Source organism: Phragmites australis, chromosome 6, assembly GCF_958298935.1.
Source record: "Phragmites australis chromosome 6, lpPhrAust1.1, whole genome shotgun sequence".
In the NCBI taxonomy this organism is placed as follows: domain Eukaryota; kingdom Viridiplantae; phylum Streptophyta; class Magnoliopsida; order Poales; family Poaceae; genus Phragmites; species Phragmites australis.
The window spans coordinates 15823379-15837073 of NC_084926.1; the positions used below are offsets into that span (position 1 = coordinate 15823379).

The 13695-nt window shown below is 46.8% G+C and overlaps 1 protein-coding gene across 4 annotated transcripts; it reads right to left on the reverse strand.

Annotated features, from left to right (window-relative positions):
* Positions 1 to 1752: 1752 nt before the first annotated feature.
* On the reverse strand, positions 1753 to 6946 carry LOC133921901 (uncharacterized). 4 transcript variants are annotated; one of them, XM_062366989.1, is made up of 3 exons: positions 6811 to 6946; positions 4345 to 4416; positions 1753 to 4248 (listed from the first exon to the last, which is right to left on the reverse strand). In XM_062366989.1, exon 3 carries the CDS (start codon positions 4033 to 4035, stop codon positions 2167 to 2169), a length of 1869 nt encoding a protein of 622 aa, XP_062222973.1. In that variant the 5' UTR covers positions 4036 to 4248; positions 4345 to 4416; positions 6811 to 6946; the 3' UTR covers positions 1753 to 2166. The 4 variants fall into 4 exon arrangements, with proteins under 4 accessions (XP_062222973.1, XP_062222974.1, XP_062222972.1 ...); XM_062366990.1 differs by lacking the exon at positions 6811 to 6946 and adding an exon at positions 5933 to 6795; XM_062366988.1 differs by having other exon boundaries at positions 1753 to 4416.
* Positions 6947 to 13695: the final 6749 nt, after the last annotated feature.

Here is a 13695-nt window from a genome sequence, read left to right on the forward strand (position 1 = left end):
GCGGCAGCCACGGTGCTCAGGAGGGAGACATGCATACTCAAGGAGGACGGATGTCACGTCCGATTGGCCGGGTGGTGCTCGTAGTCAGTTGATCAGACCGAGGGTGTGTAAGGCGGTCGAGGCAGAGGATCTCGAGTGATGGTGGTGACGATGAACCAGTGTGGAGCGCCATACGGACAGAGTGGTGGGGCAACGATGCGTAAGGGTGTTCCTTGTAGCGTCGTGTGCCCAGCCGTGCCGCACGGGTGGAGCAGCTCGGAGACGGGGACGAAAGTGGTCAAACGTGTCCAGCGCGTGATCGGGGTTGGCGTGGTCGAGCGGTAATGGTCCGGCGTGTGGTCGGCCGGTGTAGTCGGCACGCGCGAATAGAATCGTGCCGTACGACGACGGAGCCAGGACGCGTGGAGTGGTGACTGGCGAGAATGGGTGGAGGACGAAGACAGTGACCCGCGCGTGGAGACGGCGGTGCGAGCCCGTGCGCGTGAGGACACGTGGAGGCAGGCGATTCCACCCTGTGCGTGGAGACAGCGGGAGACAAGGATGCCTCCATGTGGTGATGGATGGATGTGTGATGTCGAGACAGACTGACGAATGGCGTGCGAGAGACAGTGACGAAGACGAGAGTGTCCAGGCCGAGCGTCGCGTGAAGTCGAGCAATGCATGTTGACGGGCGTTGGTGGATCAAGGCCAAGGGACGCGTGGATGGACGATGACAGGCGCCACGGAGTGGTACCATGCACATCGAGACGTCGCGGGAGATGGAGAAGCTGGTGTAGTCTTGCCGAGTCAGAGAAGAGGTGCACGAAGACGACGGGCGGCGGGTGACGTAAACCGATCTTAGATCGGAAAACTAAGAGAAATGCTGATCAACGACCAGCGACAAATCCGGAAAAAAACTCTCTAGGGCGGCTGATCAATACGATCAGTGGCGCGAACCCTAGGTACGGGCGATGCTGCCCCCGGCAGAGATTATAGAGATCGATCTCCGTAAGGGCGTGCAGAGCAGAAGCGGACGACGGTTAAGATTTGTGATCTAGGATTAGAACCTAAACTCGTAATACCATGTGAGAGATTAAGAATTGGTTAATGTTGTGTGTATTGCATTGAGCATTGAGAGCTAAATATATAGAATATAGATGATTTAAATATCAAGCAAGCCTAGAGATAAGATAGAATCTAATTCTATCCAATTCATATGTCTGATATACTTATATACTCTAGCACTTTATAAAGATGTCCAACATTTATAGTTATCGTCGATCGCTTCCTTGGTTTGTGACCCCCCTACCCCTAGCTACTCTCAGAGCTGTGTGAGAGAGCCAGCTACTGCGGTCCACCGACCCGCATCGTGTTGCGCATTTTCGCCTCCGGCCGGCACCCATCCAGATAAGCAGGGCAGGGCTGCTGTCAGTGTAACCTGCATGCGGCAGCGGCACCACTGGATGGCACAAACGGCGGATGGATTGCTGCATGCGCAGGGACGCACTGCTGCTCTTGAGGCTACATGATTTGCGTGATCAGATCGGGAAGCACACGCAGACACACCGTATGCTATCCAGCGCATACAATTATGACCGTCCGTCCAACCCAAGAGCCTCGAGGCTCAGGAGCTCACTGTCAGTGCTACTCGGTGCTAGAAATTTTGGTGTGAGGTTCAGATGACAATGCAAAGAATCAACATTTCCGACGAGAACAGATGCCAAACAGACAGTGTAACTATCTTAGTCTCAACAAGTGCCACAGCGGCACAGCTCACATCAAGAAGACTATATATTGCCCATCACACACACACACATTCATCTCCAGCATAACATAACTGGTTCCTGAGAATCATCAGCTAGATAATTCAGCAGAGCGTAGCAGAGGTAAAGTTTTGATTATTACACTTTGATCTTATTGTCCACAACAACTGCAGCCTAAAAGCTTTATCGTCCCAAAAGCAATCGGACCTGCCACGAATTGATTCAACAATATAAAGACCCCAGACACATTCATGTCTTGAGCCTTGATGACACCAAAATTTACCTACATTTCGCCATACAAGCTAGATATGCAAACAAGAACATCCTTTATAAACAGCCAATCTAACAGCTATAAAAAGAAATATATCATTTTTCCCTTTTTTGGAAGAAGAGCTGTAGAGGTAGAAATCGAGCCTCCCCTGCATCAGAGCTTGTCGGCGTCGACGTTCCTGAAGCTCCCACCAAGCAACGACAGGAGGCCACCGCCGTGCACCCTTCCCTCGGGGATAGCCACCACCCCTCCCTCTCTGCTCCTCTCCGGTGGCGACACGGCCGGCGGCGAGGACTTCATAGAGTGGGGGACCAGCACCTGTGGAGGGATCAGCTCCTGCCTCCTCGTCCCCGCCACGGGCGAGCCGTCGCAGTCAGACACCGCGCTCACGCCCGATGACGAGTACTCGTTGTTCATGTTTACGGCGCTGGCGGACCGCACGACGCCGTGGAAGAGGCCCGGCCCGATCATACTTCCGCCGCCGCCGCGGCGCTGCTGCTGCTGCTGCGAGGCTACCAGCGTGCCGTGCGCGGCACAAAGGCCGCTCCTGCCGCGCGCGAACTTCTCGCATCCCGCGCCGAAGATGCACCGCTTGCCGCCGCCGTGGGCCTTGCAGTACTCGGTGCTCCCCTGCGCGCTCTTGCCGCACCCATCGACCCTACACCGCTTGCCGCCGCCGTGCTTCACGCAGTGGTCCGTGCGCCCGCGCGCGCTCTTGGTGCACCCGGGCACCGCGCACCGCTTCCCGCCGCCGTGCGCCACGCAGAAGTCGGTGCCGCCGTGGACGCTCTTCGGGCACACGTCGCCGCCCTCGTACATGCACCGCTTGCCGCCGCCGTGCGCCTTGCACAACGGAGTGCTGCCCTCCGCGCCCTTGGCGCAGCCCTCAAAGACGCACCGCTTGCCGCCGCCGTGCGCCTTGCAGTACAGCGTGCTTCCCTGCGCGCCCTTGCGGCAGTCAGGGTACTGGCACCGGCGGCCGCCGCCGTGGGAGATGCACATCCCGACCCTTCCCTCGGCGCTCCTGATGCAGCCCTCGACGGAGCACCGCTTCCCTCCACCGTGCTTGATGCACCGCCCGGACTTGCCCCGTGCTGCTTTAGGACAGCCAGCATAGCCGCACCGGCGGCCGCCGCCATGGGCGATGCAGTGATCCGTCTTCCCTTCTGCGCTCTTGGTGCAGCCGAGCTGCAGGCACCGGCGGCCCCCGCCGTGGGCCTTGCAGTAGGCCGTGCGGCTCTCGGCGCCCTTGTGACAGCCGGGCTTCTGGCACCTCTGCCCGCCACCATGGGCAATGCACAAACCTGACGCGCCTCGCGCGCCCTTTGAGCACCCTTTGAACCTGCACTTCTTGGGATGCCGGCGCTGAGCCTGCTGTCCAGGGTTGCTAGCCACCGTGACAACGTCAGAGCTCACGCCAAACGAAGCCTCTGAAGGTTCAGGGCTGAGCCGAAGACGATGCTGATCACGGACAGTACTATCATTAGTGTTGTCCGTGTGATCTAGCAAATCCTGTGGTTCTTCAGCAAATGAAAAGCTGGGCCGAGGTGCGAAGAGCAAGGATGGCATGTAGCCGCCGGAGCTCCTCCTCGCCGACGTCGAGCCCTCATCAACAGTGGAGAAGGATATGGTGTTTCCGGCAAGCATAGTTCCAGCATTATTCTTCTGATGAGTCCCAAGGCTCAGCATCCCTGGATCAGTGAAGGAGAAGCTCCGGCCAAACAAGGTCACAGGTGCTCTCGACTTGTCTGCTCCGGCAGGCTGGTGATCAGCTGAGTGAACCTCCGGCGTCGGACCAAGTCCAAGGACTAATCTGCATCCATCATCTTGTGCAGGTGTATGACTCGATCTCCTCGAACCTCTCTGGCCATGGCTGCAGCTATTGTCCACTGCTGAACCCAGATGGTCTAGGCCAAACGTTATCTGACTCTGACCATGGCTGCCTGCGGTGTAGGTTGGCACTGAGAGCCCCATTAACACCGCAGAATTATCCATAAGAGGCTGGTTTCCGCGGTGCACCATGCCCGCAAAACCGTTATTTATCTAGGCTATGTACTTTACTAATACACCAGAGGTGGTGGAAGAACAACAACAATGAGGAGAGTATCTCTGGACAGGGAGGTCAGGGGTTTGCTGATCTCTTATATGTGCATTGTAGAGTAGACGAAGTGAAAAAATATCAGCAGCAGCGAAGTCCCATTTGATCCACCACTAACAAAGCCCGATGTGTCCGCCCTGTCCATTACAGTATGGCTTCAGTAAGAGATTATGATTCAGGAGGTACTTGAACTCTGACAGACTAAACCATCTGATATAGCGATGTTCACTGACAGTTGATCGTCAAGACGAAGCAGTGGAAGTTCAAGTGCTATGTGCCAGTACAAACTTCAGATTACAACAACACTGCAACAAAGAGTGGAAACAAGTTTGAGATTTTGTCCTATAGAAAATTGAGTCCCTGTGTTGGAATGCAAAAAATTCACAGAAAACAGTATGATTCCTTGTGGGAATCCCATGAAATTCTTGCGTTTCAAACGGGCCTCAATTTCAACAATTTATAATTATTGCTATTATTTATTGATCACATCAACCACCAGGCCATGCAATTGAACTTAACCATGGAACTATAGAAGAAACAACTATATTACTGCTTGTGATGATCCTATGATCATTAGGGGCAAACATCCGCCGAGAGGATAGCCGGACGGCGTCGGCTACTAAGAGAGATATTAGACTATAGATAAGAGAGACTTAGAATATTGAGAGAGGCTTAGATTAATTCTTGTTTATTTGATTACAATGATGTGCAATTACTCCTTTATATAGAGAGGGGAAATTACAATCCTAAATTAATTCTAACTTCTAACTTATCTCTAAGTAATCTTAATTCAATCTAACTCCTAACTTATCTCCTACCAAACTTATCTCTAAACAAATCAACTCAAATCCTAACATATCAAACTTATCTCCTAAATGCTATCTAATCTTTTCAAATAACTAACTGAAGATAAAGTAGATTTGGTGCTACAATAACATTCATAACAGTGCTATTGAGAAAAGCTAACCCAGCACAAGGAGAGCAGTAAATAGTAGACATAAGACCAATCATAACATGAAGAACATTGACCAGGACTTTTTTTATGATTGGTCCTATATTTTGTTGGCAAATTACACTAATTCAAGGTAAATGGCAAAGTAAAACAAAATGGATCTAAGTATTCTAATTATGTTTGGTAGATGATTTTTCTTTATCCAATCATAATGTACTTTCGGTGTTAGTTTGGATGACCAAAATAGATATTTAGTACAAACATAACATGCGTCTGAGCCAAAAATCAATAAAAAGCACCATGATTACTTGAGAATGAGAGCTTGCACAATAGGTATGCTAACAACTTCTGTTCTCCAGAAGAAGATACGTTGACATCTTGGCTGGACAAGTTAGATTTTCTTACTATCAATCATGATAGGTTATGCTAACTATTTTGAGAAAATCTCATGGATTTCAACTAACTTAATGCATAATTATTCATGAATCAGTGATGATACCTTCTTGTAGAGCTACATAATTTAGGTTTGTTCAGGTCATACCTATGTCTACAATCGTACAAGAAAATTCCTTAAAAACAGCTAGGTCAGCACTCATAACTATGACTCTATCTCTATGAGCAAATTTTCTAGTGCAATAGGAAGAGCCCGACTCGACGATACAAGCATTCCAATAGCCGTGGAAATTAATACCAGGGGCACGCGAATCGGTTCGATTCAGCAAAACTTATTCCGCGTCCCCAGAAAACAAATCAGACCCTGTCTAGTACGTGGGAATTTCGTAGAAGCATGCGAGAATCATACTGATTGCCGCAAAATTCTTCTGAAATTCCTGCTAAATTCGAAGTTCTAGGTAGGTTTAGTATTTTACCTACTACGTAAGACCAGTGGCGGAGCCACGTTCATGACTGTGGTGCACATGCACCCCCTCCATTCAAAAGTATTAGTAAAATTAGCCCTGATGAACGGTAAATAATGTAGCTCCGATAAACAGTAAAGAGACATGCACCCCATCCCTCCGAGGCTGGCTTCGCCCCTGCGTAAGACTTGTACTCTGAAAATCATTGGAAGTGGAAAAATAACAACCGTACTGATGCCGTAGAAAAAGAGTAGTGAATATGTTGTCAGACTCGACACGGAACAGAGCAAAAGATTCTCCGTTTCAGAAAGAAATTGAAATGGAAAACCGTCTCACATAAACTTCAGTGGACTACATGGCAATTATCTCGCCTATCTTTATCTAACAGGCAAAAAAAGAAGAAGAAAGAAATTCATGTTGCCAAAGACTCATCTCATCTGGCTCAAATCACACAAATATGAAGCTTTGCAGAACATACCAAAACCTGGAGAATTTTTAAGAGCCCGAAAAGCCTTGACACACGACTCCTCTCCCGCAGCATAGCCCTCGACCAACCCACAAAAATCACGCAAAATTCTAGTAATCAAACAAGAAGAGCGGGAGCAGGGATGGCACGCAGGGCAGATCTGAATGAACCGCACATGGATCCCCTAATCACAGGCACCCATGACAGAAACCTCAAAAACCTCGAACCAGAGGTCAGGATCGAGGACTCACCCGCGAAAGCTACGCATGTATGCCCGGCCAAGGTTTCTATGCCTAACGGACTACGGCTGAACAAGCAAACTAAGGAAACGAACTGGAAGAGAATCGCGGGCAGAGCAGAGCAACATCGAACGGAAATCGCAGCAACGAAACAGAGCCGGAGGAGGGAGAAACCAGGGAATCACCTTGCCATCTCAATGGTGGAATCCGCAGAGAGAGAGAGAGAGAGAGATATTATTTTATTATGCGACAGGGGAGCGAGAGCTGTGTGGCCTCAGGCTGACGGAGTATTATGGGGAGAGGGGTTCGTGCGAGCGGGCGGCCGCGACGTCACATGACGGCGCTTTTCCCACGCGCGCACCTGGCTCCAGTCGGCTAGGCGGCTCGAGCCGATGTGAACAGCTAGCTATTCGGCTAGCGGCTCGGGCCGTATGTGTGGTCTGCGTTTAGTTGGGCTACGTTACCCGGGGCCCCACCTTGGTGGATTTTCCGCCCTCCTCGCCGGTGGTTGCTTTTGAACAATCGTGACAGCACCTTGTAGGTCTGGAGGGGAATTTTGATGGCGATATTTTTAGCAGCTCGCCGTGTCCTTGCAAAGGACAAGACTTGTTGGGCTGGCGCTGTTTATTACCTTCGATAAATAGCAGATATAGCAATTGCATCGAACTCGCAACTCGCAAGAATGTGTAAGCTAGTGTTCGAGAAACTTTTGCATTGCAAGTGTTAGCTAGTTCGCAACAAAAGTTTGACGCAGTTGAGTTTGCTTTAACATCTTGATAATTCTACTAATTGTTTGTAGATTGTACTATATGTATCGGGTTATATATGCCACGAAGACGCGTATATATATATGAGAGGTGAGAGTACATACACCCAGAGTACATACTAGTTTTCCTATATATATATATATATATTCTACTAATTGTTTGTAAATTGAATAAAATATTTCTAGCACCAAAGGTTTATCTCCCACCGGTTAGGTAGCCATTAGTCATAGAACTGAAACAATCAAAAGTTTAAGACGCGACTAACAACTGCAACGTACATCACGCTTGATTTGAGAAGTATAGATTAATTCAACAAGCATCGAATCTTAGTCCATTCATGACACATTGTCAACTATGCAGGATTTGAAAATCAAAATCTTTGAAACAAGCTGTGAAAGCGGCACAAACTATGCAACAAAGCGGATGCGCGAGTGAACAGAACCACGAGAGCTGGACCAGCTCTCCTCCTCATCTCATCCCTTTCAACAAAAAGTAGAGGTTATGAGCTGCGTTGGAAAAGGTCCTCTGCAGCGACACGATCACGCGATTGGCTAAAGCATTACGTGCACAAGTTGCATTTCTTGGGCCCTCTCATTTTGGAGATCCTTTTCCACAAATCACCAAGGACGAGCACTAGAATTGGTTTGGTTGGTAGCCAGATTCTTCTGGAGTGGGCCATGGTTATTATTATTGTCTCTCTGTGTCCACTTGCCTTATGTTTAGTTGTGTTAAGGCTGTGTTTGTTTGTTGCTTCTGAAACTGCTTCTGCTACTGGCAGAAGCCAGAAGCTAGAAGCCAGAACAAACGAGATTCTGGAGAAGCCAGAAGCCTGTTTCTGAGAAAAATGAACTAAAGCTGAGAAGCTCGCTGAGATGTGCTTCTCTGAGAAGCTATGTGCTGAGAAGTCAAAAATCCATTGTAGAAGCCAACAACCTATTTCCAAAAATAGCTTTTCAGAAAAGCCAAAAACACTGCTTTTCAGAGAAGCTCAAAAACAGAAGCTCAAACAAACACGACCTAAGTTTCAAGTCTCAGCAAATAAAATAAAATAGACATGCATGGAATCTTTGGAGCATTGCATGGATGCATATGGATTCCAGCGGCTGAATGGATGCATATGGATTCTTGGCAGATACCTTTGAATTAAACATGGCATGGAGGAATCTACATCTATACTTCTATATTCCTATAAAATAGATGAATTATGGCAGATTAGAACGATCCATCTTCACTGTCCACTTGAGTTAATCAAATAATTATGGTGCAAAGTTGGATCCTGTTTCTCCTTCCAAAAATATTTTTAATCTCTCCGCCCACGAATCAAGATACTAATAATGATTGTGCTCACTTTTTGGTAAACACGCATATTTATTTTAAAAAAACCTGATATGCAAATATCTCTTTGTTATGTTATATTCTTTTATTTCTTTAGATTGCTATATCCTAGATTGATTTTACGTGCGTAAAATATATATACAGTTGTTAGTTTATACAGATGATTATGATGAGTAACATACGCACATCTCTTATGTTTCATTTATGGTTTATTCTTCCATGAGAAGGACATGTGCGATGAAACTAGTGTATATTGCGTGACAAATTTAGTAACCATAGATAGATGGGGAACATATGGAATCCGCAACCATGCATGCTAATGCCGCGAAGCGAAATCTGACTAAACAACTAGTTGGTGTTTTTTTCCCCACCGTGGTGCCATGTTCGTGTGAAGTTCGATTATATAAAATTTCTTCTACTTCAGTGGCAGGTCCACGCCTAGGGCCTATCGAAAAGCTTTATATATTGAGAAAATGAGAAAAAGAAATTTCGAGGGTGCACATATGATAACCCTTAACTTGGGGGTACCATAATATAAACCTCATACGATAAAATTTGAGTTGGAGAAAAGAAAATGGCACCAGAGCCCGTGGTTTCATGGCCTACTTCATGAAGCCGAACAAACCTCCTATTTGAGGCCAAAATGGGTGCTTACCACTCACAAAAATTAGTAATGGGGTTTGAAAAACAAGCAAAGTGTGAAAAGATGGCATGCTGTTTGTAAAAAGAAAAGTCTCGAAGAAGTTTGTATAAAGATCTGCAAAAACTAGGAGAGGGGGAGGGGAAATTCCACAATGTGGTACACACATACGGTCTATCAAAACCGTTTATTTGTATTAAGATTCGTATTGAAAGGATATGTGATAAAATTATGAGATAGATAAGAAAATCAACAGATAAATAAGTATAAGTTGAGAGAGATGATAGCCGAGATAGATTATAAGTACGTATCACATTACAGAGTTATATTTCCCCTATGTAAAGATATGTCCCTCGTCCATGCTACTCACTCCAATCACACAAGAGCGCTGTTTTGTACATTGATATGACACTAATACACTATTGACCATTAGTTACTAGTATAGAATGGATGTTAATGATAGCAAAGTTTCTTTTATCGTTAAGCTACATTTTAAGACAAAGCTAGTCATACCGTTTTGAAAAGTTCAATTGAACTTTTCAGAAAGCTTTCGATGATAAAAGTTTAAACATGTTGACTATGCATAACCTCAATATATATATTTTTTTTACTGAAGAAAGTAATTTTTTCAGATGATCTTGAAATATTACATGCTTTTTTAAAAGAAATTACTTGCCTCATAGGCTAACCGTTTATTATCACCATTATTAAATAGATATCATTATGGAATACGTGTAGTCAAAATTTGAAAACTTTGACCACTAATATACATAAAACTATTAGAATTTGTTATATAAAAATGATAGCAGTGAGTTTGTCATCAAAAATATTTTGACGTAATCTAATTTTTATTAACATTTAATAAGAAGTAATTGTTAAAAATAATAGTCAATCATATTTATTAAGATGTATCAATATACTAAACAACAAGTAAAAGAAAACAGAAATATTACACGACAAATGTCCAAACTTATGAGGCATCCCAATTATGGTGGCGGAGCAAATAATTGCGTGCCCTCTCCCTCTCACAGTCACAGTCTTTGTCGCATCAAAGGTCTGATTGGACTGATGCGGTTCTTTGATTGGCAGAGCCGCTCGAGGCCACATTCCCGGCTCGGCTCGGCTCGGCTCGGCCTCCCGTTTCGGTTTGGTTCGCCGTAACCGCCGCGCGTCGAGGCCCCTCTCCCCGTGCTGCTCACGCGCCCGAGGCGCCCCTTGATTAAATTAACCCGCCACCGTCCGAGGCCCCCACGCACCCCCACCGACAGGGACGCGGCCCCCGGAATCCCACCCCGCATGGCAGTGAATCTCCCCGTCGGATTCCTGGTTACTCAGGTGGGCCCCGCTCCCCGCGCCTCCACCAGACCTGCCAGTGTGTAGCCACGTGTTGCTCCCCTCCGCTGCGGTGGGGAAGCCGGCGAGGCCGACCGCTGCGGTGGGGAAGCCGGCGAGGCCGACTCCGCTGTCCGGGTTGGTGGTGGTGATGTCAGTGCTGGTGTGGTGGGGGGGGGGGGATCGTTCGTCGTCAGCGGGTGGGAGTTGGGGCGGAAGCGGACGAGGCCGCCGGCCGCTTTCGGCGAGTTTATCAATGCCATTTTTTTCCTCGTCAATTCAAGAGGGAGATCCATCGAGCCTGTGCTCTTCTTCTTCTTCCTCGTGCTCCCGTCCAATCGGCGCGAGGTTAGTGGCTCGGCCGGGTCAACACGGATGCGCGGAGAATCGGTGTCAATGATTGGCCCTTCCTGATCGTCAGCTACTCCATTAAGCAGGTTGCTGGTGGCTGACAATGGACGGGGTCTGTTTGGTTTGCTTGCGACTTGAAGATTACTGCCAAGGTCTCAACAACGTGTGTACGGGAAACTTTCACATGTTGATGAGTTCATCAGCTCTGATCCGGGTCCTTTCAGCCTTCAGATTCTTCAAGGAAGCTTGAGGCGTGGCTACTGGAAGTTGCGTTTTCGCGATGCGGTGCCAGTGATTCAAGGACAGGGTTGATTCGAGAGAGCATGCAACGACCTGATTGGTGGATCGAGAAGTTGAAGAACATGTTCCGAACAGGCTGTTGCTTTTGCAGAAGGAACCTTGAATTGGACGGAGGTGCTCAAGGTAGCTGGTATCTGGAAGTAGGTTGCGAGACCGATCGTAGCAAGAAAGTGAGGTTGCCAGATCTTAGTAGCGAGGGTGTGAGATATCAAACCCTTTATCTTTGTTCACTTCTTGAGATTAATTGCTTTTAATTATACCTTAGTGAGTGCTGATTATTCTAGGTTAATTACGACATCAAATATTAGGTGCTTCGATTTTCGTGTTCATCTGAGTTGCACCTCAGTGCATGCTGATTAGTTCTAGACAATTTTGTGACAGCTACGCCGAAACCATATATCTTCCTTGAATCCTAGTTGTAGCTGAGTCATGGCTTGCGAGTTGATGACAACTTATCGCCACCCTATTATCAGTTGCAAGAGGTATATATACCGTTTCTGGTACTGACGTACGTACGGTAGGTGAACCTTGACTGGACCTCCATATGTCAGAGATCATTCTTTACTCGCTGTTTTTGGCAAACTTAAAAGTTCTTGGCTTCAGTACGTCCACACCAGATAAATCACTAGATTCAGTGGCTGAGCATTTCAACCCTTGCTTGCTCCGCCCCCTGTTTCGTTATAAAGCGCCAATCATACCCAGTTTTTTTATGCTTGGAGTGCAACTTGACTTGCTATGAACAAGTCAATTCATGGTTTCTGCAATTGTTCAAACTGACAATATTGGAGCACCAAGTTGCCTAGGATTAAACTATGCACTGCAATTTGCTCCACAGTGTCCATAGGAGGAAACCTTGATTATACATTCAGAAGTCAGGACTCGGACACTCATCATGGCTATATATATATGTCTCAGTGTCAATGGTTTCAGATACGGTTTCAGATACCCAACAGAAGCTTTTCTTGAACTAATAATATTACTGCTTTTGAGAGCTAACACCAACTGACGAACTGAAGTTATCGATCGAAGCTACAGCACAGGGACTCATCGACATACTATCAACTCAGTAGTAGATCGGTAATTATGTGACATCATGCAGTTAGCTAAGTTAATAAAGCGACATTATGCAGTTGGTTAATTTATAGACCCCAGTGGCACTCTCACGCAGCTAGTTTGGACTGTTCCTTTGGATGATGGATTCTTCCAGATTCAAAAGGACACGATTGCCTCTCAAAATGCCTTAAACTATCATCGGAGCCATAAGAAACCGCCTGCTTGCGAGAGTGTGACGCAAGGCGCAACCATTGGAGGAGCACAAAGGTTTATCTGAATATATAAGCTCCTCCAGCTCCATTATAAACGCCTGAAACCACTGGGACCTATTATAATGTTGGAACCATTTCAAGTACTACTTTGAATCTAGCAAAGTATTTTATTTCCGGACTCCCTCGCCCTCCACTGGCAGCCCGGCCCTGGAAGTCCTTCTGGCCAGACAGGGCCCACCTTTCAGTGAGGGCAGGCGAGAACATGGAATCCACAGCACTGATCTGCTAACACAAGACATGATCAGATGTGTTTGCATTGGTGGGCGTACGTGTAGGGCATGTTGCCCTTCGGGAAACCATTGGAATCGATGGTTTTGGCAGGCAGGCAATTGAAAGTTGTGAATGATATGATGGAGAGTGACGTAGGGTGTTTAGATATGATTGGATTGCCGGTTTATAATAATTGCAGTCCACGTAGCCGAGCTCTCTGCTGAAGAAACCCCGGAGATTGACGAAGCTCCAGCTCGGTTGCACGTCGTAATGATGGAGCTATTTATATAGTTGGTGACTAGAAATAATACATCATGAGGTGCAAGAACCTAATTACCTAACGTACATCACGTCAAACTACGGAGCCTGTCGTACGTTGGGCAGTGCGGAAAGGCGCCGCCGCGTACGTCAAAATTTTGCCTTTTGTGAATCGCAAAAGGGTAGAGTGCTGCATAAAAGAACTTTTTTTTTTACTTTCTTTTTACAAGAGTGGCTTATCGTAACGCCTATGAGGAAAGAAGTTATAGTGACTTGCAATTATAGAGCTTTAAGATATTGATGTTGTTTTAATCTTTTTGTTTGCAACTTGAAGATAACCAAATTGCTCCGGTAACCGTCGCTTGATAACCCTTCACATTTTGGAAAGAGTACTTTTGGAGGAGTAGTAGAGTTCTTTCTAGGAGGGCCTCTATTTAGCAGTTCATGTATGCCGCTTCACTTGTCACAGCGAGCATGCTATTCTCAGGTCTTATCTCAATTGCATGCCATAAAATGCCACTCGGCAATCCATGCTGTTGTTGAGGAAAATAT

What these genes read in the sequence shown, in the direction of transcription:
- LOC133921901 (XM_062366989.1), bottom strand. Translation starts at nt 4,035, where the DNA reads ATGGTGCACCGCGGAAACCAGCCTCTTATGGATAATTCTGCGGTGTTA.